This window comes from Perca flavescens, chromosome 8 (assembly GCF_004354835.1).
Source record: "Perca flavescens isolate YP-PL-M2 chromosome 8, PFLA_1.0, whole genome shotgun sequence".
NCBI classification, from domain to species: Eukaryota; Metazoa; Chordata; class Actinopteri; order Perciformes; family Percidae; genus Perca; species Perca flavescens.
In genome coordinates, this window is record NC_041338.1 from 11,446,380 (window position 1) to 11,472,994 (window position 26,615).

A 26,615-nucleotide genomic window follows, 5' to 3' on the forward strand; every position below is an offset into this window, starting at 1 on the left:
CCCTTTCTAACCTTCCCAACTATTCATACTGCTTCAGCTGCTTTATCATGCATTATCAACTCATACTCCATTCTAACCTTAAAATGTTCCACATATTTCATACATTAGTTGTCTACAACTTTCAAATCCCATTGATACCTTTTAAAAATATTCAATACAGCTAATTTAGATGTAGTACTTTGACCCACCCATTTCCCACTTTCCCAACAATTCATACTAGTTCAACTTCTTACACATTCAAGCCAGCAATCCAGTGTAGCCAGCCTTTCAGCATCAAGCATGCACACTGTACTTTCTTCAGAAATTGCATTCTGTATAGTTTAAACAGTTTTTTTTTTCTTGTTTTCCTTCTTGAAAGTGATGTAGCTTTTGATTTAAGAATGGCTCCATCAAATCCCTTACTGTGAAACCAATTACATTTTAATACACGAATGTGTTATTGGGGAATTTATAATGTAGAATAAACAGAAAGCACAGCATAAACTCCCATTTCAACCACAATTCCTTCAGCAATTTTAATGAAAATAAACTCTTTTTGTACAATAAAAAACAAATAAATATCCAGTTAGACAGACCTCTGGGCCTGCAGAGCATCATACTGTTGTTGGAATGTATGGCAAAACACAAGCATCTGATCAGGACTTGTGTTGTGTTCAGAAAAAGTGGGAACTGCGAGCTTTTCTGACCTTTGGTTAGTCCAGTTCAACCCTGAGAGCCTGAACTGGGGGTTCCAATAGCTAATTTTTTATTTCATTTTTTTACCTTTTTAGGATTCAAACTTTACAGTTACCACTTGTCTTTTACATAAACAGAACAACACTTGCAATGGCTGTGAGGTTTGTCTCTTAAAAATCTATAATCTCTCTTTGGCTAAACTTCGACCCATCCACGCAACACTGAGGGGGTTTCACAAAGTCAAACTGCCACTATGGCTTGCTTATTCTGCACTGAAAGTTTAACTTGGAAAATAGGCCTGTAACAGTTATTACACAACTGTCCAATTGCGGTGTCTTTGATTAACCGCAATTCATGTCTAACATTAGCTAAAATCTTAAGGCGTATGACTGGTAATTGTTGATTTTAAGAAATGCCAAATTGTAATTATATAATGTAAGTCATATTCGTCTCAATTGTTAATTGTTGGCACTTGACCCTGTACACGTTCATAGCAAGACAAATGACAAGAAGGGATACAGTTAGAAAAAATGTTTTATGATAATAAAGAGGGGTGGTTTACTACATAGGCTGTATTTGTGTTATTACTTTATCTGGGTCACATAACAGGGCTATATAACCAAGAGTTAGCTTAGTTAACCAAGCTTTATTTGCCATCGTAGTAAACTTACGACAACTAATCTCTACAATTCACTGACCATGTGCAGAAATGGCTACTACTACATCTACTACCCTCTAGTGGTTGCTTTGGGTTTTTTCTCTACATTCATTCCACACAAGTGGCATTTTCAATTGCCAGCTAGATTAAATCTGTTCACAGAGAAGGTCTTGACTTGTTAATTCAGATAGTTTCAATTAGCAATTTGCTATACTTTCACAGATGTGTGACCCTCCAAAACAGACAGGGAATTTAGGATTTAGGAAGGTGGAATATAAAAATGCATCTAGCAAAAAATATCAGATCTTTTCCAAAACATCCACATTGGACATTTAAATATTAACATGTAGCATTTTCTTTAGTTTAGTTTTTAAGTTTAGTTTTTGTAGTTTATTTTGAACATGTAAAAATACACATAATATAATTAAAATAACATAAATAAGAACATGTACATCTCACATCTCATCATGCACAATCTTCCAAAATTATTGTAAGTGATTCAAATAAACGAAATGTTCAAAAGGGAGTTTTTTTTTTTTTTTTTTTTAAAAACAAAACCAGGAGAACATCCTGAACAAATTCACCAGGGCCACTTGAAAAGAATAACCTTCCATTTCCCTGGGGCCAGAGTTGGCTTCACGGTTTTACCAACTGAATAAAAATGAGGCCCAAAATGTCCACAACTAAACATTGAGAAGTAAATTAACATTATACAATATAAAGTGAAGTTTAATACATTTTACTGAAAGTTAAGTTAGTATATCTGTCTGAAGCTTTATTAGTGTTCCTGCATGTCTCTAAATGAGAATAGTACGTTTTTGATTATGGACCCAGAATGTAGCCTGTAGCGCTTTTCTAGTCTTAACGACTACTCAAAGCGCTTTAACATAGTACAGGAACCGTTCACCATGCATACACATTCATACACTGTGCCTGAGGCTGCAGCATAAGGTGCCACCTGTTAATCAGATAAACATTCACAGACATTCGGGATTTAGTGTCTTGCCCAAGGACACTTCGACACGCACCAACCTTCCGACCACTCTTACCACCTGAGCCACAGCCGCCCCATAACTCTGGGACTGGTGATTTCAGTTGTTCTGGCTGGATTAGACCTCTGCTAAGGTTGAAGGTGGGCTGGAGCTTCGATGGGAATTTGATAAGTCAAAAATTTCATCTACCAATAAGGATAATAAAAAGGTGTCATTTGTCCTGCCCTCACAAGTGCAAAAAAGCTAACATGAGGCTCAGGGAGATGTCAATCAGTCTATATACACCTAGACACAGTCCTGGGATGAGGTCCAGTCAGCCAGATTATCCGAAAACACCTGTGTGGGCGTCCAGGGCCTTTAAGTATCGCAGGTCGGATTCCAACCGGGGCCACTGCAAAGGACTCCGCCTACATGGGGCGCACACTGTACCGGGTGAACTAGAGGCCGCCCCAACTTTGGGACTTAGTGGTCATTAACTTGCTGAACCTGCTGTTATGCAAATTCATTACCGCAAAATGTCAAAATACAATGCTTCATCCACTGACTGAGTTACTTTTCTTTCTCAGAACAAAAGAGCCCAGAGAGAGTCTGGTGTAGAAACAGGACAAGTGTGTTTAGGCAGTTGACGTTAACAGAATCAAAAGGACAAGCAGAGGGGTGTCGTGCTAACCGCCACACTATGTTGTATGGGTTCAATGTGGATATGGTGTGAGAGTTGCAGTGCATTAGGTTGCCCATTCTTAGCTACATGTGTCTCATAGATCGAAATATATACCAGAAAAGATTACTCGTCAAAAAATACTTAAATGTTTAGGACCTCCTCCATTTTTTTTTTTTTAAATAAAAATGTTATTTGAGTAATTTACTATCATTCTAGACTGGTTCAGTTCTAAAATGTTAAAATGGGTAATTTATTTTCATGGAGCTACGCTTATTTAAATGCTTTTCATTTTTATTTTCTGGCTGGAGTAAATGTGAGTAAAAATGCATTTGTACCAGCTTCCACTTGTGTTGTATGCATGCTCATATATATTTATGTTGCGCACATATCCAGAACACTTTCCCTTGTATGTCTTTATGAGTCCAATTGTCTGGGATGGATGTTTGAAGATTGTTCTTTTGATTTCCACCCAAATATATATTTATGTTGCACACATATCCAGAACACTTTCCCTTGTATGTCTTTATGAGTCCAGTTGTCTGGGATGGATGTTTTGAAGATTGTTCTTTTGATTTCCACCTGAAAGAGAAACCAGAAAGAAGTATTGTAACTCTGATGAACCAACATGTAATGTTGCAGACATTACTCATCTATCACACTGAGCTCTTAGTTGTCTGATATAGCATGTGTTGGAAATTCTTTTATTAGGTATAACCCCATGCCAGGTTAGCTCAGTTGGGCGCACATAAAATATATAGGAGGTTTACTCCTCGACGCAGAAGGTCCGGGGTTTGAGTCCGACCTAGGACAATTTTCTTCCCCTTCTCTCTCCCCCCTTTCATATCTAGCCCTCCTATCCATTAAAAGGCAGAAATGCCCAAATAATTATAATAAAAAGGAATAACCCCATGTGACCTGGCTTTATTAAGATGCTTAGGAGCCTTTTTATTAGCTGGAAGAGTGATTAGTGACTTAGTGCCTGGTCAACGATAGATATTTACACCTCTAAAAAGGTTGCTTATCTGTGTTGCCAGATCTTGTGATAGTTTGTTGCGGAGACTGAAACAGGTCTCGAACAAAGTTAATTTTCTCCCGATTTGCCTGACTGAAAATTTTTTTTAGTGTGAAATGTGGAACCAGCATTGTACGTTGGTGCCAATGGGACGAAAGAATCCGTCATAATCTGTTTTCAAGTTCCCTTCTCCCATTGGAATCAATACACTCAGCACCTGCTACTAGTCTCCTAAAGATGCGTGGCAGTGGCGAAACCCACATGACAGATACAAGGAATGACTCTCAGTTGCACCAACTCCCGTCTTTATGCTAAGCTAGGCTGACCATGTCCTGACTCCAGCGTTGTACTTAACAGACATGAGTCCGAGCCTCAATCTGGTCATCTCACTTTTAAAAAGAGATCAAATACGCTTATTTCCCAAAATGTGCTGCCTTTTGCTGACTGCTGAGGCTATGCAATTAAAATGCTTGTTATATCTAAACACCAAAGCATTGTTGCCATATGTAAACAATAGGGCTGTCAATCGATAAAAAAAAATTAACTAATTAATTGCACAATTTGCTGTAATTAATCGCGATTAATCGCTTTTTTAAATTGAGACCGAAGCTTGTAATAATGAATATTTAAATGCTAAATCACTTAACCTTGCAAATATGAAGAAAAAAACAAACAAGGAAAGGTTCTGCTAAGTTCAGAATGTTTAATATCTTTCAGAACAGCAGCAGCAACAATTTGGCTTATGGCTTATTTAGTCCTACTGAAGGCTGCTGAAACGGGTAGAAACTGTCTGACTTGAGAGCAGATTTTTGTCACCGTCCCCGGCTGCTGTCGCCTGCTCTCGTCTACTTTACAGGCAAGGCGCAGTTCATCTCCAACGAGCCGAGAGTTCAGTCGCCGGCAGGGCAGTCGGGACTCACCCGGAAATGGCGAGCGCAATGAGGTGACTAGAGTCTCAAAATCTGACGAAAATCTTCTAAACTGACCTTTGTTGAGCTGAAATGAAGACAGATTCAGCAACTGCATCACGGCCTATTTCTCGCTTAAAATGTTTTCGGGGAAGTCGAAAAAAGAAGAAGAAGAAACTGCAGCGGCCTGTGCCGAAAAGTTGAGACCCAGTCAACTTTTTGAGAAACGCAACCTGACGTCACGCTGCGGTGGCCAATCATGTCTATCGCTGCCACAAGAAAGTTTTAAGACCCTATGAGGGTACAAAAAACTAAACACAAGCACTGAACTGCCTATGAGTTTGTGTAAAAGACAGAGGAGGGAGGGAGAGCCTTTGTGAGGCAATAATACGGTACATTGATAATAATAATACTTTGTTTACATTTCTGAATGTTTACATTTCTGAATGTAATTTGTTAAGTGAATTTGTTAAAGGTGCAATATGTAATATTGTGTGTAATACTGGCAGCTAGCGGTTAAAATAGTTACTGCACTACCAATTCAAAATACTGGAGAGTCGTCTCCCCCACCCCCTCCTGCCCAGACTCGAAGTTCACGGGGGTTGCCAGGCTGAGACCGCAGCATTCACAACAATGTAGCTGGACGCTTTTCTCACATAGCCAGACATTACTCCACAGCACAGTGGAGTAGCTAATGGTAGATGCTAGTCTCACATAGCCAGACATTACTCCACAGCACAGCGGAGTAGCTAACGGTAGATGCTAGTCTCACACAGCCAGACATTACTCCACAGCACAGCCGAGTAGCTAACGTTAGATGCTGGCTATATTGACAGTCATAAAAGCCCGTGCTCACGTGGAGCTCTGTAACCAACTAACAGACACACTTTTTCGGCTTAAAATTACAGTATGAACCGCTAAAAACACAACAACCTCACTGTTCTCTCCACACGCCAGTCAGGCACACTTCCTCGGCTTAGAATTACAATACGAAACGCTAAAAATACCACTACCTTGCCGACGGAACACACTTCATTGGCTTAGAATTACGGCAACAATCGCTAAACACACTGCAAACTCATAGTCCCCTCTTTCCGATTTACAGCCCCCTTCTCGTGGCTTAAAATAACTCACCGTTGTCGGCTCCAGCCGCTGAAGAGGCTACACGCTGTAAACAGCCATGGGCTGCTTGCCTGGTCCTCCCGGTAACGTTAACAGTTAGCAGGGTTAGCATGGCGGCGTTAGCCAGGACCAGTCGGGATCACTTTACTGGCTATGTCTCAATTGTTTTTACGGTAACCAACTCGGTTACTCTAGCTATATAATTCAATGTGAGTACACAAATGTTGAAATGACAAAAAATGCCCATCCCTAGTAGCTGTGATAAATTAGCGTGGAGCTAATGCTTACCGGTTCACGAGAAAATAAGCCAACTCTGCGTCCTTTTGGGCTCTAAGCTGTCTCCATCTTTCAAATACATCTCCAATATTTACCAGGGGATTGTTACGTCTCTGGTCACGCAACTGTTAGAAACATGCTGTTTTCTTTTTTTATGTCATGTAGAATCTATCTCCGTTGATCCTGTTGGTTTGTTTGCTGCTTTCATGGCTGTACTAACGTTACAGCTGTAGCGCGCCGGGTTTACGTTTTTACAGGTATATCTGGCAACCCGGCCTGCCTGTCAAACTGGGCCGTTGATAACAACACACAAATCAAAACATAAACATAAATTCCGTCACGGAATGTAAATTTCAAAAAGAAAAATATTGAAATTAGCATTGTTGTCAGAAAAGATAGTATTTCAGTTTAACATGTTTCCTTAATATCTGATGAGGCATTGGTGTCATTTTTGGATTTATTACTGTACAAATATTACATATTGGACCTTTTAGCAACATTCAATTAAAATGTGACCATTAACTGAAATATGACAGCAGATTGTAGTTTCCGTATTTATTACTCAAGCATTTATCAGTAATACATTTAAAAAGTGGGAAATGTGAAAAGATGTGTTGCAGGTTGATTTAAAGGGTGCGCCCCTAATTGTTCTGCCTGTGCCCCTAAAATCTTCAGGGGGGGGGCTACAGGACTCAAAAAGTTACCCTGGAGCCCTGCTTTGACAGGTTTTCCAGATGCTAATGGTAAATAAAGATAATGTATATTGTACCTCGTATCACTGCTGATGACCTGCTGTCTCTTCCTCCATTCTCTCCTCATCCTGCTCAACATCCTGCTCCATCCTCTCCTCGACTCCGGCTTCCTCCCTCTCCTCCTCCTCCTCCTCGGCTCTCCTCTCTACCTCCCCGGCTGCTGCAGTGCAGCTTTGTTGCCCTCGCTGCCTCTGGATACACCGCACCTTGCTGACCAGGCCTTTCCTCTTCTGCCCCAAAAAGGAGTGCTGAGTCATGGTCATGGCTGGACTGGGGGATGGGGACATGGTGGGACATGAAGAAGAAGAAGGGGAGGAGGGTTTGAACCTTGACAGACTGCTCTGGGTTGGTGTTGAGGATGGGGAGGGAGGAGCTGCTGTATACAGAGCTTGGCTGGCAGCTGTAGATGTTATGGCTGCAGATGGCTGTGTGTGTGAGACTGAGCAGGCGCAGGGTGTCTGGGAAGGGTGACTGTTTGCTGCCCCCTCCAGGTCTGGATATGGGGAATAGGTGGAGACTGTGGATGAATCAGGAACTGTAGAGCAGTCAGCTGCTTCACTGTCAGCAGGACCTTTGGGAGGAGAGTCTAGGAAAACATGAGATAGTAATATAACACATGTTTTGTACAGTTTGCCTGTGACACATGTGTCCAAGTAATATAAATGAGAACATCTTCTATATCTTCCATCTTGTTTTTGTGTTTTCTCCTACCAGGGCCACTGCTGGTCCGGGACTCATCAGTCATTGGTGGCTCTGCCTCCTCTTGGATCGTTGGTACCGATGCTAGTAAACCTGGCGCACACACACACACTGAAATAATTCTCCTACCTGAAATAGCCTGAAAAGTAAAGCCAATGCAGGAGTGCCTTAAACCTGCATTATTTCCCAATTCCCAACAGGGGGCCTATTCCACTGGCTCCAAAAAGAAGTTTCTATAGAAGTCTATGGGGAAATGACCCTTAGTAAACATTTTCCTAACGAGTTTATGCTCTCAATCGCTAGTTTCAAGTTTTGGAGCATTTTTAGGCCTTTATTTTCATAGGACAGATGAAGACATGAAAGGGGAGAGACAGGGGGAATGACATGCAGCAAAGGGCCACAGGTCGGAGTAAACCTCTACACATGTGCGCCCGCTCTACCAACTGAGCTAACCCGGCCACGCAGAAAAATGTCTTAGCTGGTGTTAGCCGGTATCTTATAAGAAAGTCTGTTGATTTTCAACCAGCTCTGTGTACTGCCGTACATGCAAATGAACAGCACCAGTATAGGGAGGTCAGCATTTACCCGCCGGCAAAACTCCGCTCCCTGACTTGCGTCAGAAGGGTTGAAAATTGGCAACTTTTCCCTCATTAACGTTTAGCTTAGTGTAGCACACAACACTGGCTTAGCCATGTCATCCTTCCCAGCTCTGCCCTTTTGTCCAAATATGGTCACTTCTGGCTCAAAAACAAAACAAAAACCAGAACCCCTTCCTCAATTGCACTTGGTTAATTTTGAAAAACTCAAACGTTTGAAGTACCGTCTAACATCTCGTGGCTGTTATTGCGGCATTGCCGACACTGCTGAAAATAATAATAATGAAATCAAAAATGCAATCGAATCGTGACCTAAAAATTGAAAGTCAAATCGAATTGTATAGAGATAGATAGATCGATCGACACACACACACACACACACACACACACACACACACACACACACACACACACACACACACACACACACACACACACACACACACACACACACACACACACACACACACACACACACACACACACACACACACACACACACACACACACACACACACACACACACACACACACACACACACACACACACAACAGGTTAGTCTTGTTAGATGACTTACTGAGTCCTCTGTAATGAGAGAGTTGCTGGTAAACTTGTTTCATTCTCTCAATGTTGAGCCTGCTGCCCTCTGCGTGGTTGATCATAGGTTTGGGGTAATCCACTCCCACCACACATTTGGCTGCCTTCTGGACCGACTCTGGGGCGTTCCATGGCTCATAAATGTACCGGTTTGGATAGTCCTTCAAGATGGGGATGTAACGCCTGCAGGAAATTTCAAAAGAAACGTTCAAAATCATTTGAACCTAAAGCCTTTCTGCTGCTGACATTTAAATGCATATTTAGTCAGATCGCCGCTAACATTCAGGAACCATCCCCGAGTTTGCAGAGATATAATAATACGGAAAATGTTGTGCTACGATAGGAGATACTGTATGAGCACCAATATAATGTCTACCTGATGTAGTCTCCTGATGGGTCAGTTCTCCTCCCAAAGCCAACAGGACAGTAGCAGTGGAAGAACTGCTGGAAGAAGGCACTGCAGGACAGCCACATCCAGCTCCCAGCATTTACACTCCAGTCTGCATCCAGCAGCAGCTCCTCAAACACCTGCAGATATACACAGAACACACAGATACAACATTTTATATTTATACTATCAATCGGTTATACAGTGAACATAGACAAAAAGACAATGATGCTGCCAAACGAGACAGGCCGTGTGTTTACATGCAGACCTAGATAACTTTTTTAGTAACCGGGATATTCGTGCATGTATACACCTTAACCGGGGTAAACTCGGGTTACACGTCTGCACATGCTCTGTAGGTTATAACTACCCCTCCCCCACTCTGCTGTTTTTTTTTGACCCAGAAATAGAAGAGAGCATTTGGAAGCAACGGTGCAACAACATAAGCTTTAAAAAAGGTCCAATGTGTAGGAATTTCTCCCATCTAGTGTTAAGATCATATATCGCAATCAACTCTCTCGCACCACGCAGTGCACAGTACGTATTACAGCTACGGTAGCCTTCACGCTTCAAAAAGCCGGTCTCTTGCTCTTTTCAATATCCTTTTTCCTTTTTCTGGGCGAAGAAGAAGACTCCTGTTACTGAAATTTGGATTTTGAATACGTGTGGTCCACCAGGTTTCCTTCTTAAAACTTGCCGGGGCCGGGAAGCTACGATACCCATCAGCAGCATTAGCAGCACCTGTGAGTTTATCATGTGACAGCGAAAACGCGAAAGGCGGAGCAGTATGTCCTGTATGTCCCTTACCGGTTAACGTATTTCAAGATGTCACATGTATATGGAGCGTCTACCCCAGTTCATGCAAAAGGAATACTTGGAATTGATGGTGGTGGTAAATATTCATGAAAAAGGACAAGTTTGTGAACGGGCAACACAGATTTTCATAATGAACAACTAAACACGTTACACACGGGACCTTTAAACCATTAAACCAACTGAGGACTACTATCAAGAAGAGCCATTTCTGGGACTGGAAAGCCATCCATATTCTCCCTGCTTCCAAGTTGCTGTGATTTTTGCCAACTGGAAGAAAAAGCCTTGTTCCGACCATGGTTTCGACCAGTTGTACGTTGGCAGAGCGCCACCCACTGTACCCGAAACAGAGTTACTCCAGTCATTCTTCCCATTCTGCCCCGCTCGTGTATATGGGGGGAACTAGCATAACCCGGTTATTCACTTTTACTGCTGTGAGTGCAATTAAAACACGTTTCTGTCCTACCTTCATGCCACTCTCCCAGCTGATCCACAGATCTCCCCTGGTGAGGAAACAGGCGACGGCATGCCGGGCCAGGTGGTGGATCCAGCCCTCCTGTCTCAGCTGGGTCATGATGGCGTCAATCCAGGGAAAACCAGTCCGACCCTCAGCCCACTTGGCTAGTGCCTCTGGGTTCTGGTCCCATGGGATCTGGAAAGAAACACATATGACACAGGAGAGAGATATTAGCTATATGCTTTTCATTCTCTATACAGGAGGAGACAAATCCTTATCATCTCTACTAATTTAACCTCGCTACAAAATAGCTGGTTGGTACACTACGCCGGTTCGGTGGATGTTAAGTTTCTCTTTCTCTCCAAGATGTCAGGTTTTTAAAAGTCAAAAATGACATGAGCCGTTTTAACAAGGTCTTCCTTGCGATCTTAGGCCTTTCAAATGCTTTTAGAAGCTTTGCAATCTAACTTCCTAGAATTCCAAAAACATAAATCCACAACCGAACAGGTATTTATTTATCTTTTCGTATGAAAAGGTAGTGTTTTACTATAAGCTCTGGCCATCTTGAATCCCAGAATGCAGTGGGGTGAATGCGTCAACCAATCAGAGGCTGTCTTCCTGACTATCTTCTTCTTCTTCTTTGGTGTTTAACGGCAGCCGACGCTGTTAATTTCCTGACTGTATTACTTTGCTGCTACTAACACTAAAAGTGGAACGAACAAGCCAAAATAATGCTATAACAGTGTAAATGTAATGAATATTGCATAGATCATCAACATTTGGATAGTACTGTAGGAGGTGTAGCAATTGTTACATTTATGTGACATCCCTGCAGCATACATATCATTTATATTTTATCGCTTCCCGTTTGGACTACTGCAATGGAGTCCTATCTGGGGTCCCCAGCAAAACCATAGACAGGCTCCAGTATGTCCAAAACTCTGCCGCCAGGGTCCTCACCCACACCAAGACCTGGCAGCACATCACCCCAACCGTCATCCACCTTTAGGGGCTCCCAATCAAGTCCCGCATCACATATAAAATCTTCCTTCTCACCTACAAATCCCTTCATGCCCCGGCCCCACAGTACCCCTCCGACCTCCTCCAACCACACACCCCACCGCGAAACCTGCGGTCCTCAGATGCTGGCCTGCTCTCCATTCCCCACACCAGACTCTGTAACTTCGGAGACAGAGCCTTTAGTGTTGCAGCCCCATCCCTCTGAAACACCCTCCCTGCAGATATCCGAAATGCTACATCCCTGGACATGTTTAGAAACTACTACTCACACGCCACCTTTTCACCACAGCCTACAACCTCCCTTAGCTAAACTTAGTCACAGTAATTTCTGTAAAGTGTCCTTGGGTTTTATGAAAAGGCACTATATAAATAAAAGCTATTATTATTATTATTATTATTATTATTATTATTATTATTATATCCTCAGGTTGTCCTGAAAACTATGATGTCCATAACTGCATTGTGCACTACAAGGTTGAGGTTCTAAAAAGGATTACACAAGAGGGTTAGGCCGGCTACACACTGCCTGCGTGGAGTGAGCGTGGCGTTTCGGTTGCGTGTCGGCTGCGTGGATTTTTCTATGTCTTTATACACCAGAAACGTGTCTGACGAGGGGATGCTGCTGCTAGCCTTGTCTGGACACATGTATGTTTCCCATCGATAAAATTAAATACCATGTTAAACATAAATATATACTGATTTGATTACAGCAAAGACAACGTCGGCAGTATTGAGGGCAAAATAGGCTACAGAATATTTCGTTCTGTATTGACAGTTATTAATATGTATTCGTGTCAAATATGACATGCATGACATGACATACAATGACATCTTTTCCTATTCTATTTTGCCTGGAAACACTTCCAAAACGCTTGCGTGTTGCGCGAAAAATAGGCGTCAGTTCTATTTCTAGCATGCATGCGTTTTCGAGCCGCGCCTGAGTGTCACGCAGGCAGCGTGTAAGCTGTAACCTGTCAACATGGGAGCCAAAATATGAACTGACATGGCACGCAGCTGACACGCTCACGCGACGCAGCCAGTGTGTAGCAGGCCTTAAGGTTGAACCTCTTCTTTTGAGTAAAGTGGTGCAAAGACCCACCTGAACACAGATGGGGTTTCCCTCCATGCGGTCAAAGTTTGGGTTGTTGGTGGCAGCTGTGTAAAAGAATTCCCTCCATAACAGCTGGCCAAACAGGGACAGAGGAGGACTGCAATGCTTACGGAGCTGACAGAGAGCACAGGAGGGACAGAGAGAAAGAACAGAGGAGACAGAAGACAATTGTGGTTAAAAAGTGGCGATTCCAAATTTGATGGTACAACGAACTTATCGTAATTGACAGAGAACAGAGCAAACAGGCACCAGTGTGTGTTTGTGTAGCCTAAACGGGTTGTCTCTCTGGTGGAGCGACAGGTGTCCACAGTACCTTCATGTAGAGCTCTCTGAGGTTGTAGTACAAAACCCTACAGGACAGACAGCCAAAGCGCAGGTAGGGGCTGAGGCCAGTGGGACTGGCATACAGAGAGCACGTGTTGACACGATGGTGCTCAAAGTTGGCCACCCACACCTATGCAGACAGACACAATCAATACAAGTGATCACCTAAGAAATTGTCATCTAAAAAAGAAAAGAAAAAAGAAATTCACTTATAATGCTGCAGTCTCAGTTTTAGTGCTGTGGAAATGTACATTATTCTTAATTTACCATATATTCTACTTGGGGGCAGGTATTTCCACCGATTCACATATTAACAAATTGGCTTTATTTGTTCCTGCTGTGTTCAACTGGTTTTTTTGAGATTTTGTCATTATTTGAATACAGGTTTTTATCTAAGATTTTAACGGGATGTCATCCCATCCCTGAACGACAACAAGTGTGCCAACAAACTCAACCAGAAACAAAACCAACGAACAGGGTCATAGGTGGCCACCACAACTTAAATAACCGTAAATAACAAAAACAAACTTATTATGGTTTACCTTTTTGTCCAGATGTTTGTTGAGTCTGTCCAAGGCCTCTGTCTCTCCTCCCCGCCACACAGCTGGAGGCAAACCTACTGTCCTGAAACCTGGACACACATTTACATGGAGACATATCAAAAATAAGATCAAAAACAAAAGCAGCTATTGTCTAACATTGTCTTTTAGGCCAGGGACCCCTTAGCTGAAAGAGAGATGGAGCAGGGACCCCCTACAGCATATATTGTATACAATTAAGTTGCATATTAAACTGGGCCAAATAGATGAAAAGAAAAAAGATATTATTTATGCATCATGTTTTAATGTTAAACATTAATCTGGAAGGCACAGTGACTCCTTGAGCTTAACTTCATGGCTACCATACTTAATTATAGTAAGCTTATCTTCAATGTTTGAAAAAAACTTTCCAAAAATATAACTGTTTTTTACATAATTTGGCAGCCCCCCGGTACTAACCAACTCTCATAGGTCTTCAACGGGGTCTTTATGCAACCCCTAAGGGGGCCCCAGAATTACTGCAGTTTAATAAATTAAATTGTTGTTGTAAAATGTGTCTGAAAATATACATTAACATGAATCCAATATATTTTTAGCACAACATTGATAATAGGCTTACTGTAGGTAAGGTAGCCACTATGGGAGCCATCCACTACAGTTACACTTCAGGATTCACTGTGTTTGTTTAACATTAAAACATGAATAGCCATTCATCCATTTTCATCCACCCAGCCCAGTTTAAAATACAACTCTATTTTATACAAGAGGGTAAGGCAGGGGTGTCAAACTCATTTTCACTAAGGGCCACACTGGAAAAAGAGAATCACATCAAGGGCCAGACATTAAAGTTTATGCTTTTGTTTCATTGAAAAAGTAAATATCTTTGCCTTAAAACTGCATGTTGTTTTTTTTTCGTAATTTTCGTTGTTTCTACCGACTTTATGTGTCTTTCTCAGACGTTTTTTCCACATTTTTAAAATGTGTCTATTTTTCAGACATTTTTAGGCTTTTTGGTGCATTTTTGTCGACATAAAGGCCTACAAAAGTCAGCAAAAAAAGTTCCTTAGCCATCATAGAATTTAGCAAATCAAGCAAAACAATGAAGTTTCACAGCCTGAATATGAAAACTCTATGCTTCTGGGGGAATTTCTGAGTCTTGAAGTCGACAAATCTGCCAAATTCGGCTTTGAATGTCACATAACTGTAGTTTAAAAAACACTTTCCCGTGCTGTTGGTACGGGCTGGATTTAAATCTGCAAAGGGCCGGTTTTGGCCCGTGGGCCTCAAGTTTGACAAATGTGAGCTAAGGGGTCCTTGGCCTAAATTCCTGAGCTAACTAACCAAACCTTACCCAAGTGCAAACTGTTCAGAATCAGAATTTAAAAAAAGGACTTTATTGCCACAGTAAGTTAGACTTGGTGATTGGTGCATACATACCCAAACAAACAAATTAAATGTTAATAAAAAATAAATAATAAATACAAAATAGCTGTTTAGTATAAGAAAAAAAGAAGGCTGAATGGGTTGAGTGCAGGGTTGAGTGTTACTGCATGAAGGAAATATTACGATAAATTCCATTTAATTATGTGGTATTTAAATGTGACTTTTAAAAAGAAGAATTTGGCCCACCCATGAGAAAGAGAGAGACATCATGGCTAGCAAACAAGCAAAGCATGGTAGTTGGTCAAGGCCACACCCCCACCCTCCACCTTGCCCCCCCCTCCTCCTCAATAGCATTTAAGAGCTACAGAGACAGAAATGGCACGTCCTAAGGAAAGCTCATTGTGGGACTGGCTCTAGTGGCTGTAATTCTGCACCAAGGCTGAATTTCAGGAAAGAGACTTCAGATACAGTATTAGGGGACCACTAAGGCCTATATAAAAGCATCCAAAAAGCAGCATGTCATAGGACCTTTAACAACTGTACGTCTGATAAGGTATGACTAACCGTATTTAATAAATCTAAATCATCACATCCTGTCTTCTAGTTGTCCCTCAGTACACCAAGAGAACAACAAAATGTAAAAGGTCCATTTTGCAGTGCTCATCAGCATTATGAGTCTAGTAATGTAATAAATATCATCCTGAATACCTAGTTCTTCCAGTGAAGGTATGCTGTATAGCTGGTCATGGTTATCAGCTATTTCAGTGCGACAATTTTCCATCTGCTGCTGGGTGATGGGAGGCAAAGGTCTCCTGGGCAATTCCAGTCTGCTCACAATGGTCTGAAACCGCTTAAAGGTCAGAGGAGGACTGTTGTTGTTCGCCTCTATTATCCTGTGACCCATACAGAAAAGACACTGAAAAATACAGCAATATCCAGCAGAATATACAAACCTATACAACATTTTACTACAATATAATAAAATGGTAAAAGCTGGAGTTACCCCTTAATATGACGGTTGTGGTGCAATTTTATTAAACACTGTACTTTATATACTATTTAAACGATTATCATTAGCTTTAAGCCAGCAAGACTATGTGAAAATGGCACCTTGAATCTAAAATGCTCATTACACTGAGTGCACATTACTTGATTGATGGACAAAACAACAAACTGTGTTAAAGTGGCTGAGGCACAGCCTATAGCGCACCACTACGCACCTTGTGCCACAAGTGTACGGCGCACTGGATTTAGGGACCCATTTCCTGATCCTTCCCCCATCTGATGGATACCTGGACTATAGTCATGTTCGCTACGTCACAACTTACTCGGCAAAGCTGTTTAGATCTCCAATTTTGCGCATTAACTCTTGTTCGAAAAAAGGCACAAAAAAAAAACACCTCAAGCGAGCTTAAAAAACTTCTTTTGCGAATTTGAGGAAGTTTGTTTTTCTCTTTTTTGCCGTTTCCATCAACATTTTCTAAATGCGCACACAAATAGGTTTATGGAAACACGACTACTGTTGTCTTGTTATGTACTGTCATGCACTGGATTGTACGGTCTACTATTACTAACTGAGTGATTGATATGTAATGTACAGTCTATGTTTGTGTGCAGCTGTTGGCAGCACTTTTTGCCCAAGGCGAATTTCCTTCGGGTCAATAAGTTTATAAGTTTATCTTATCTTACTCCTTCTGCTCTTAACTCATTCTGCCACCTGGTCCCAGCACATGGACGGGGGGGTGCTAGCAGTAACATGAGTTATTCTACTTCGTTTAAGAATGCTTGATTCTGATTGGCTGGGAGGAGGGCATTAACCCGGCAGGTTGCCCGCTGACTGAGCACAGCGTCAAATAGTAGATCAATACGGCGCATTTTTTTTTTTTTTTTTTTTTTAACGTTAGCAGCCTTGTGTGGTTGCTATAGAAACTAATTAATGTTTTGCTACAGTTGAGCTAACGTTATTCGCCGTAGTTCTAAACATTACAGTGTTTTAAAAATGGACGTGGAAGAGCCACCAGAAGGATAGACTGACAGTGACAGTAAACTGGTGATCAGATGCAGCCTTGTGTGGTTGCTATAGAAACTAATTAGCTACAGCTGAGCTAACATTATTCACCATAGTTCTAAAGGGGACTACTTTTTGAGGGAGATGAACTTAAACAGAGTATACATTTAATAAGCATGCAATACAAATAAGAAAAAGCATAATTATTAAAGTATTTGAATTGTTTTATTATGTTGGCAAGCAAGAAGTAGTAGGTCAGGTAAGCCGTCCACAAGCCGAGCATATCAAACAGTTTATTGCCCCGCCTCTCGGTGATTATCCCTTACATGACCACTGGAGGGCTCTCTAATGCATGGGATGCTTTCAGAAGGGATTAAGAAGGTTGAGATTTTGTTCAGGCTCTTCTTGGATGTTGTGGACTACTGGTGATTTTCTAAACAACTAAAAACTCTAAAACAAACAGCTGACATTGTTCTTGGTACAAAGTACTTCCAACTGTTGTACTGAAACTTGAAACATGGCACTCCATCCCCTTGCTTACTAAGGGGTTGTACAAGAGTGGACTACTGATGTTGGGAAGGTTTTCTGTACAAGGGAGTGTAACTGAAATAAATCGAACCTCTTTATTAAACCCATCATTAAGCATTCGCCTCTGTGTCAAAGTAATAGATCAAATGGATAGTTAAAAGTAGGGCTGGGTACCGAATTTAATACGTTTTAGGCACCGACCGAATTTCCTCTAAAGTATCAAGTATCGAAAAATGCCTCGTCATTCAATTCAATTTCAATGCCTCAGGAGTTAATCTCATCAGCGTCAGTGAGCCAATCAGCATGCGGCATGTTTCTACCAAGATCTTATAATGTCTGTGATTGTCTGTCTAATGTTACACGTCATAGAGACGCGCAGGAAAAACTCTACGTTACACAGAGATGCCTCACATAGTAGGAGCTGAAAAAAAATTAAAATAAAATATTTGTGCCGTAACACGGAACCGGTATCAAAGTCACAGTATTGGTATCGGTATACATCGAAGCAATTACTTAGGAAACTGTGCTGCTGCATTTCAGAAATTTACATTTCCATGCATCCATTGTTTCCATTAATTCAGTATGGTTTGAAGATTTATTAGCACGCTCTTTAATTTTGCTCAAATTGTGCAATTCATCATTATAAACCTCTAATCTCAGGGTTTTAAATTGAGGTAAATGATCTCCTCAGGTCACAACTTTGTGTAAATTCATGTGTGGTTGACAAATTGAACTAGGGCTGGGCATTGTTCAAAATCTTTCGATCTGGTGCCAATTTCGATACCGGTTCCTTAACGCTAATTTTTTTGATACCATATGTTTTAAAATCCATTTCAACATCAACAAAAATCCATTAAAACACAAATCTTTTATTTTTCACCTTAATTGTGAATCAAAACAGTTCTGAAAATAAAAAATAAAAATTCTGGTAACACTGCTCACTCAGAGTAACTGGTTGTGCTTTTGGATAGGGGTGCGCCCGTCAGATACTGAGGATTGGTATCAATTAGGGGAAAATTCGATTCAATATTGATTTTTAGGCTCATGCTTCGATTCTAAATCGATTTTCGATTCAAAAACGATTCTCGATAAAAAAAAAATACGATTCACAGTATGTAAATATTTAGTTACTTTTCCTATGTGATTGCAGTAGACATACAATTTAAAAGAAAAGAAACAACAAATTAAATGTAGTTTGATATTACTTTATATGTCTACATACAAAAATAAAAACGTGTGCAACTAAAAACTGCAAAGTGCCAAGCTTTGGACAGCTTTCAAATACATTTAATTCAAGTATAAAATAAAACCGTTAAATAAAGGGAGCTTTTCGTTCAGAGTTCGGTGGGAGTTTAGAGCATTGAAAGTGCATTGGTTGACTGGCAGGTTAGCTACTTTAGGTTGTTGTTCGTCCACGTCTTTAATGTTAATCTCCGGGTGATGGCGGACCATGTGAGTTCTCAAGTTTGTGGTGTTTCCAAGATACTTAACTTCCGCTTTGCAAAGCCTGCATAAAGCATGATTTCTATCAAGTTCTGTCTTCCCCTCGAAGTTATAAAAGCCGAAATGTGCCCAAACTCTCACCTTCAATGACGATGGAGCAGGTTGAATAATTCTGTGAGGTTTGCCATTGTTTGTGCCAACTAAACTACTTCTACTGCACTCGTTCTTCTTTTGATTATGCCAAGAGTGCCCAGGCGTCAGTGTGAATCTGACGCAGCGCTGTCTATAGGACTGGCGAGCTAAACTAATTTCAAGACAATAGTATACACGCCATTATTATTTTTTAAATATGAATTGATTTTTGGAATTCTATGAATAAGTAGAGCTTGAATCGAGATACAAATGTGAATCGATTTTTTTTGCACACTCCTAGTATCAATCCAAACCCCTAGTATCAAAACATTAACAAAAAAAGATATTATAAATAATAAATAAACAAATGACATTGTGTACAGGCTAAAATTGAACTAACTAAAATGCAAAGGAATGTAAACAAAGACTTGTTGGTGCAAACTGCATAATGACACAAACCTGCCCTGTTGTCAACATTGAACTAATGGAGAACTAACTTAAGTGCAAAGGAATGTCATTGAATTGCCTTGTTGCTGAAAGGTGCTGTAGAAATAAAGTTGCCCTGCCTTACAATCTCAGCCTGTCAGTCAGTCACCAGGGCATAGAAACCACTGTTGTGCCCACTTGTCTCAGAGGAAGTATACGTCAACAGCACCGCGACCGCTTTCGCCTCGCCATTAATATCATACCCTGTCTGCATGAAGTTTTGAAAAACTGTAACCACACTTGAAACTTCAACAAAACTGCAGAGCTCGAGTTTACTCCGTCTGCATCTCTGCTCTGACACACAAACACACACACACACACACACACACAAGTATGCTACATGATTATTGGCTCACAGACACTTTTGGAACAAAAATTTGGCACAGAAAGGTAAATAATTTTTCGATACTCATAGGATCTCTCGGTGCCATAAAAGTATCGACGTTCCGTGCCTAGCCCTACATTGAACACATGAATAATGAGCGTGTGCTACGAACCTATCCAGGTTGTAGAGGGTGTGTGCGTTTCTGACAATGGTCTCCACTCCAAACTCTTGGGCCATCTTGATGATGGCTCCATCCCTCTCCTTCCCATAAGGCTCTGGGTCATATTCAAATGTCAACCTGGTCACTTTCCATTCCTGCAGAGAAAGAAAAACAGAACAGGCAAAAATTATTTATCAACAAGGCAGCGAGACAAGAGCAAAAAGGGTGCATAAACACAGATGCTTCGCACTAGGGCTGAGTTTAAATAAACAATTCTTCAACTAAAATCAATTTTTGTTTGAGTGAATTGATTGTATGGATATATAAACTCCCAAAATGGAACTTTTAATATATGCCTTTCCACCATGGATGTATGTGGGCATCACGTGACACACAGGGCTTTCAAGCCGGGGAGCACAGTTGGTGTCCCGAGTCGTTTTGGTGTCTAAATGTAACTGTTGCTGCATGATGGTCACATAAACTCAACTGTAACGGCTGCTGAAACAACCGTAGCCTCATGGTGCCTTCACAGTCACCTTTTGATGGTTAAACTCAACTGCAACGGCCGTTAAAATAACCACAACGTCACTGTGAATTGTACACGGCTCACAGTCACCTTTTCCTAGCTAAATGTAACTGTAAAGACCAGAAGACCTGTGAATTTGTCAAAGAGAGGGCTTTTTAAAAATTGTATACCATGGTACAGTTGTATAGTTGTTTTACAAGAATGTTCTTCAACATGGTCACTCCACTCACTGGCTGCAGAGTCTACAGTTGCACTATACTGTATTGACGACTGCTGTAGTTGCTGTAGTGACTGCAATGTTAGTCCTGTTAAGTAATAAATACTTTAAACAAACTTTTTTTTCTTGATCTAAACAAACTGGTGCAATTTAAGTATTTGAGGGTTGCTTCTCGCTTGTACGATTTACAGCTTAAGTTCTCTGAGAATCTCTTGTATATCGCCACAATCTTGGTATTGTAACTGAAATATCCCAAACCTAATTGATATTGAATCTAGTATGTGATCAAAACTGAAAATGACACACTTGTGGGGCGCCCAGATAGCTCAGTTGGTAGAGCGGGCGCCAATAGAGGTTTACTCCCCGACGCAGCAGGACCATAGGTGCACCGGTGCGACCTAGGAAAAATCTTAGTCGCACCCTTACAAATTTTGGTCGCACTCTAGAGCCCTGTGTCATCCCTTGATCATTGTATCCTATTGGACATTTTTGTGAAATGTTGTCATAATTAGCAGAGAAATTCTTGAGTTATGCGTTTTGTGTGGTCACAGTGACTTTGACCACCAAAATCTAATCCGTTCATCCTTGAGGTACAAGTGGACGTTTGTGCCAAATCTGAAGAAATTCCCTCCAGGGGTTGAAGAGAGATCACGACAGACAACTGGAAAACATAATGCCTCTAACCACAGCTATCACCGGCACGAAAGCATAAAAACACAACAGGGTGTGTACATCGTGGCATCATTGTTACTGCAGGTGTGGTTACAGGTAAAACAATTAACCCGATCACCTGACCAAGGCGTAGCCTGACACTTGTAAAGCAAACGGAACATACACAAGTTGATTTTTGGAATCATAATTATTTATTTAGGTCACAAAAGACACTGTAATGCCATGATGGATTAAAAAAAGCTTCTGGATGGCCTACAATTGTCAAGAGGACCTCGTTGAAAAGGCAAATTTCTCTGCTTTTAAACTAAAAAAAAGGAAGTCTCTACACTATTGATCTGGAGATATTAAATAAGACACAAAGTGCGTATTCTCCTGTCATATACAACAGCGTTGACCTAGTAGGGTTAAAAAAGTAGTTGGGCTCTTTGTACCTAGGTTATCCAATCCATGTAAATTAGCAACTGTTTGCCAACAAGTTCACAATTCAATATAAAGATGATGATATGTCAATGTATAGTTCACAACTTCCAAGTGACAAAAAAAATAAATAAATCAGTTTTTGCAGGATTGATAAACCTGTAGTACTCCAACCTTTGCTAAATTTTCCATATTTGGCCAGGGTTTAGCAAGTTAAATTTAAGACTTTTATCCATCCATCCATCCATCCATCTTCGTCCACTTATCCGGTGTAGGGTCGCGGGGGGGGCAGCTCCAGCAGGGGACCCCAAACTTCCCTTTCCCGAGCCACATTAACCAGCTCTGACTGGGGGATCGTGAGGCGTTCCCAGGCCAGGTTGGAGATATAATCCCTCCACCTAGTCCTGGGTCTTCCGAGGCCTCCTCCCAGATCGAGAGCTTTGCCTTCTGGCTCAGCTCTCTTTTCGTCACAACGGTGCGATAAATTGAATGTAATACTGCACCGATTCTCCGACCAATCTACTGCGCCATTGTCCCCTCACTCGCGAACAAGACCAAGGTATTTGAACTCCTTCACTTGGGGTAGGGACTCATTCCCCACCTGGAGAAGGCATTCCGTCGGTTTCCTGCTGAGAACCATGGCCTCAGATTTAGAGGTGCTGATCCTCATTCCAGCTGCTTCACACTCGGCTGCGAACCGATCCAGTGAGTGCTGAAGTTTACAGGCCGATAATGCCATCAGGACCACATCATCTGCAAAGTGCAGCAATGAGATCCCCAGCCCACTGAACTGCAACCCCTCCCCACCCCGACTACGCCTTGATATCCTGTCCATAAATATTAAAACACACCCTCTGGTCCCCCTCTTTGAAAAGGGGAACCACCACCCAGGTCTGCCACTCCTTTGGCACTGTCCCAGACTTCCACGCAATTACTTTTATGACATTTTTAATGTCACATAGAATTCCATTTAATACCGGTTTTTTGGTCATATCAGCCATAGTACAAAAGTATAATGGAAAACCTGAAAAAGTGACAATTTTTATTACGAGTAAGTATGAGTAGTAGGAGTATGAGCAAAGAAAAAGAGAACACGTTTCAGTAAACATGTCACTATAATTTCATCCATACTAACACAATAACAGAATGTATGACTGTTTTGGGCATAGGTTCCATGCACTTTCTGTTGTAAAACATCTAAAAGCAAACATTTTCGAAAATCTTATGAATCAGTTTAGGGGTCCTGCCTCAAACCATTCAAATAATGGAGCCAGGAAAGAGTCTATTTCACACACAGTTGTTGTTCTGAGTGACACAGTCAGTAGTCAGCAGATACAGTTCGAACAAGAAATTATGGTTTTGTTTCAAAAAGTTCTGCCTGTATTGCATGGTTCTTTTTGTCATGAGCCTTCAGTGTGTGCGTGGTGTAAGTTTTGGTCCCTGACAGACACAGAGCGGACAGGTGGTGGGCAGGAATACAGACCTTAAAAAGCCTTGGTAAAACATCAGTAGGCTGCCCTCTGACTACAAACAATCTGGAATTGAGCTTCTTCAGACTGCTGTCCAGGTCCTCCAGAGCCTCCAGCAGAAACCTGCACACATAAGGGAAATTAGTGGGAAAGGCTCTGAGTTAATAGAATGCCTTTTATTGTCATTGTCCGTGTGTGTGTGTGTGTGTGTGTGTGTGTGTGTGTGTGTGTGTGTGTGTGTGTGTGTGTGTGTGTGTGTGTGTGTGTGTGTGTGTGTGTGTATAGTATCTCATCCATATTCAATCTACTACCTACTTGGTTTCCTGGGTACCCAATGAACTTAGGGCATGGAGTATGTTAACGCTATCTTATGGAGTATGCAGTTTGGACAGCACAGGCTATTGGATATTATTAAACTGTGAATTAAACGGTCGCACAATAAAGGTTAAAGAAAAACGCTGTAAATTCCCCACTTCTAAGCACACAGCAGAAGAAAACGTCATAGCGGAGCTGACGGGCAAAGAGAGCTGTCTTCCTCCTTCAGACTCACCCTGGGTGCGGTTGTTGAAGTGTGCTGCTAACTTATAACAATAATAACATTACCGTCCGCAAAATACCCCCGCAAACCAAATCCATACTTCAACATTAGCTGTCAAGCCACTAAGCCTGTTTGGAAATGAACACCTCTGCTAAAGTGTTAAATTCGTTAACGATAGTAATGACGAGACGAGACAGCACCGGCGTCATTAAACGCTGACTGTGGCGATATAAACACGTATAGTTGACGGAAAAAGACAACACTAAAATGTAGTTAAACAAAAACTGTCTTTATTTTCATTGCCTTGCACCTTTTCTTCCACCCTTCGAGAGGCTGGTGTTGAACTGAGGGCTATCACAGGACCCCTGCTGGAACCCCTGCGGTTTGCCTTATGGGCAAACAGGTCAGTGGATGATGCAGTCAACCAGAAATCCTCCACTCCAAACTCACCCAGCTCACTGTCCCAGCCAGCCTCCACCTGCCAGTAGATCACAAACTTCCTGACAGACTGGAGGCAGCCAGGTTAGGCTGGGGAAAATCTCATCCAGCACCTATACCATCAATACTGGTGCCCCCCAGGGATGTGTTCTCTCCACACTGCTCTTCTCCCTCTATACCAAAGAATGTACCTCAGGAGACCCCATCTGTTAAACTCTTTACAGGTCTCCCTAAAGAATAAAAAAAAAAACAATAGAGCTCAAGAGTGACCACCCACTTTTTTTAACGGCGCTGGTTCCAGAAGTGTTTTGTTCCCGTTCAATATCTCCACTGACGTTTCATTAAATGCTTTTATAAAAGAGTTGTAAGCCTGGAACCAAGCCAACCATCTCCAAGGTGAATCGTGACCATAAATAACTTGTTTCGGCGCAAAATAACATTTTGAAAACGATCTTCAGCGATCCCAGCTGGGTGTTTTCAAAAGACCGCCTGGCATTTTCAGCTGGGAACAAATGCTTTCGGGGAAAGGTGGCCTTATGAAAGTAACACCATCGATTGCCGACCAATGACAATGTGGTCGTACAAGTAGGCCTGTAACAATTATTACATAATTGTCTAAACGCGATTTTTTTTACATAATCGCCGTTTCTTTGTTAAACCGCAAATGATTGCTAACATTAGCTAAGTTCCTAAGGGGTATAACTGGTATTGGTAATTGTTCATTTTATGTTTATTTAAGATTTAAAAAAAAAAAAAAAAAAAAAAAAAAGTTTTATGATAAAAAAAAGGCGTGGTTTAATTCATAGTCTGTGTACTTGTGTTATCTGGGTCATCTGGGATTCATTCAAAACTTTATTTGTTTGAAAAAGTAACAAACAAATTGACTGAAAGAGACAAGTATATTGTTAATCACAATTATTTCTTAGTCAACTAATTGTACAGTAACATTTTGAATTGTTACAGCTCTACATACAAGGGAATATTGATCAACCAATTGAACTACGGACTTGGAGACGTCAGCCCTACTTAATACAGTTAAAACAAGTTAGGACCTACTTTAGCCTATACTACCTGCTCACATATGTTCCCTCTACCAAGGACCCAAGGTGAGAGGAATCCAAACAAGAGAATGACATAACACAGCAGAAATCCACCTCAGCCCCTTGTCTGAGAAGAGTTTTGGCCCTGGGAGACGTCAGAGCCGAGACGAGTGGAACTTTGATTCTTGTAGCTATCTTTTAGCCTATGTAACGCACACTACTACGCTACACTGATTACACTCACTCACCAACGAGTGTGGGTTGGAGTGTGTGGGGTGTAGGCTACTTTCACTTGTCTTGTTGCTAACATTTATAAATAAAGGTTTTACACCATTAAACTTCCATTTACGTTTGTGATTAAAAAAGGAATTGTTGACAGTATGTTACCAAAAATTGTCCGAATGTGGACATAATCACAATTCAAAATCAAGGACTTGCTTAAATAAAATGTTATTTAGCCGTGAATTGGAATAACCGCGACCTTTCAGTTTCAGTTTCTTCCAAACTTCAATAGAATCAGTTGGGCGATAGTCAAAATAGTGGTGCCTTTGTTTGTTTTTTAAGCTAGGTTTGGTTTTTTTGACAAACCGTTTCAAGGCAGTTCTCGTTTATACCGAACATACCAGTGGACAGTAGCTACTGTGGTCTTTTAGGTGGGGAATACTTTGCCGATGTACAAGGCTAACATTAGCTAAACTTGTTCGATTTTTCCATGGTGCTTGACATGGAATTATCTCCATTGTAAGATAGCGTTAACGTTAGCTAACTGAAATGTAGTGGAGGCCAGAGCCTAAACTCCAAGCGTTGCACATGTATAAGGCAATGAATCACACAAATGGCGACCTGATAAATTGTGTTCACATAATGCGTTATTGGCAACCAGCGTTTAACGGAATGGGAACGTGTCACAGATAAAGCTAAATGACAAACCTCCATCGGTTGATTCCCACGTTGGCTGCGCCAGCGAACCACGGGTCTAGGATATAAACACACCGCACGGTGTCCGCTCCATTGAGGGCCTCCTGCAACACCGGATTATCGTGCAACCGCAGACCTTTGCGAAACCAGTGCACTGAATTTACTACCATGATTACTTCTTATTTCATTGTTAAAGAATAATCCCGAGGGATCGTTCGAAATAAAGCCAAAATCCACTAGGGGAGGCTAAAACAGTGACCGTTTTGTAGACTCCCAGTAAACTTCACTAGCTGCGAGCTGTCAGTCGAAAAGCA

At 41.4% G+C, this 26,615-nt stretch overlaps 1 protein-coding gene across 1 annotated transcript; it reads right to left on the bottom strand.

Annotated features, from left to right (window-relative positions):
• Positions 1-501: 501 nt before the first annotated feature.
• cry2 (cryptochrome circadian regulator 2) lies at positions 502-26,615 on the bottom strand. The gene is made up of 13 exons (XM_028584236.1): positions 26,314-26,615; positions 23,382-23,490; positions 20,079-20,221; positions 15,693-15,877; positions 13,605-13,693; positions 13,052-13,192; positions 12,727-12,852; positions 10,617-10,802; positions 9,326-9,477; positions 8,930-9,132; positions 7,768-7,848; positions 7,074-7,642; positions 502-3,565 (listed from the first exon to the last, which is right to left on the bottom strand). Exons 1-12 carry the CDS (start codon positions 26,469-26,471, stop codon positions 7,080-7,082), a joined length of 2,136 nt encoding a protein of 711 aa, XP_028440037.1. The 5' UTR covers positions 26,472-26,615; the 3' UTR covers positions 502-3,565; positions 7,074-7,079.

Coding starts and splice junctions, on each gene's coding strand:
- cry2 (XM_028584236.1), bottom strand. CDS start 26,471: ATGGTAGTAAATTCAGTGCACTGGTTTCGCAAAGGTCTGCGGTTGCAC. Junction 7,849..8,929: donor CTCTCATTACAGAGGACTCA/GTAAGTCATCTA, acceptor TGTGTGCGCCAG/GTTTACTAGCATCGGTACCA. Junction 7,643..7,767: donor CCGGACCAGCAGTGGCCCTG/GTAGGAGAAAAC, acceptor ATGTTTTCCTAG/ACTCTCCTCCCAAAGGTCCT.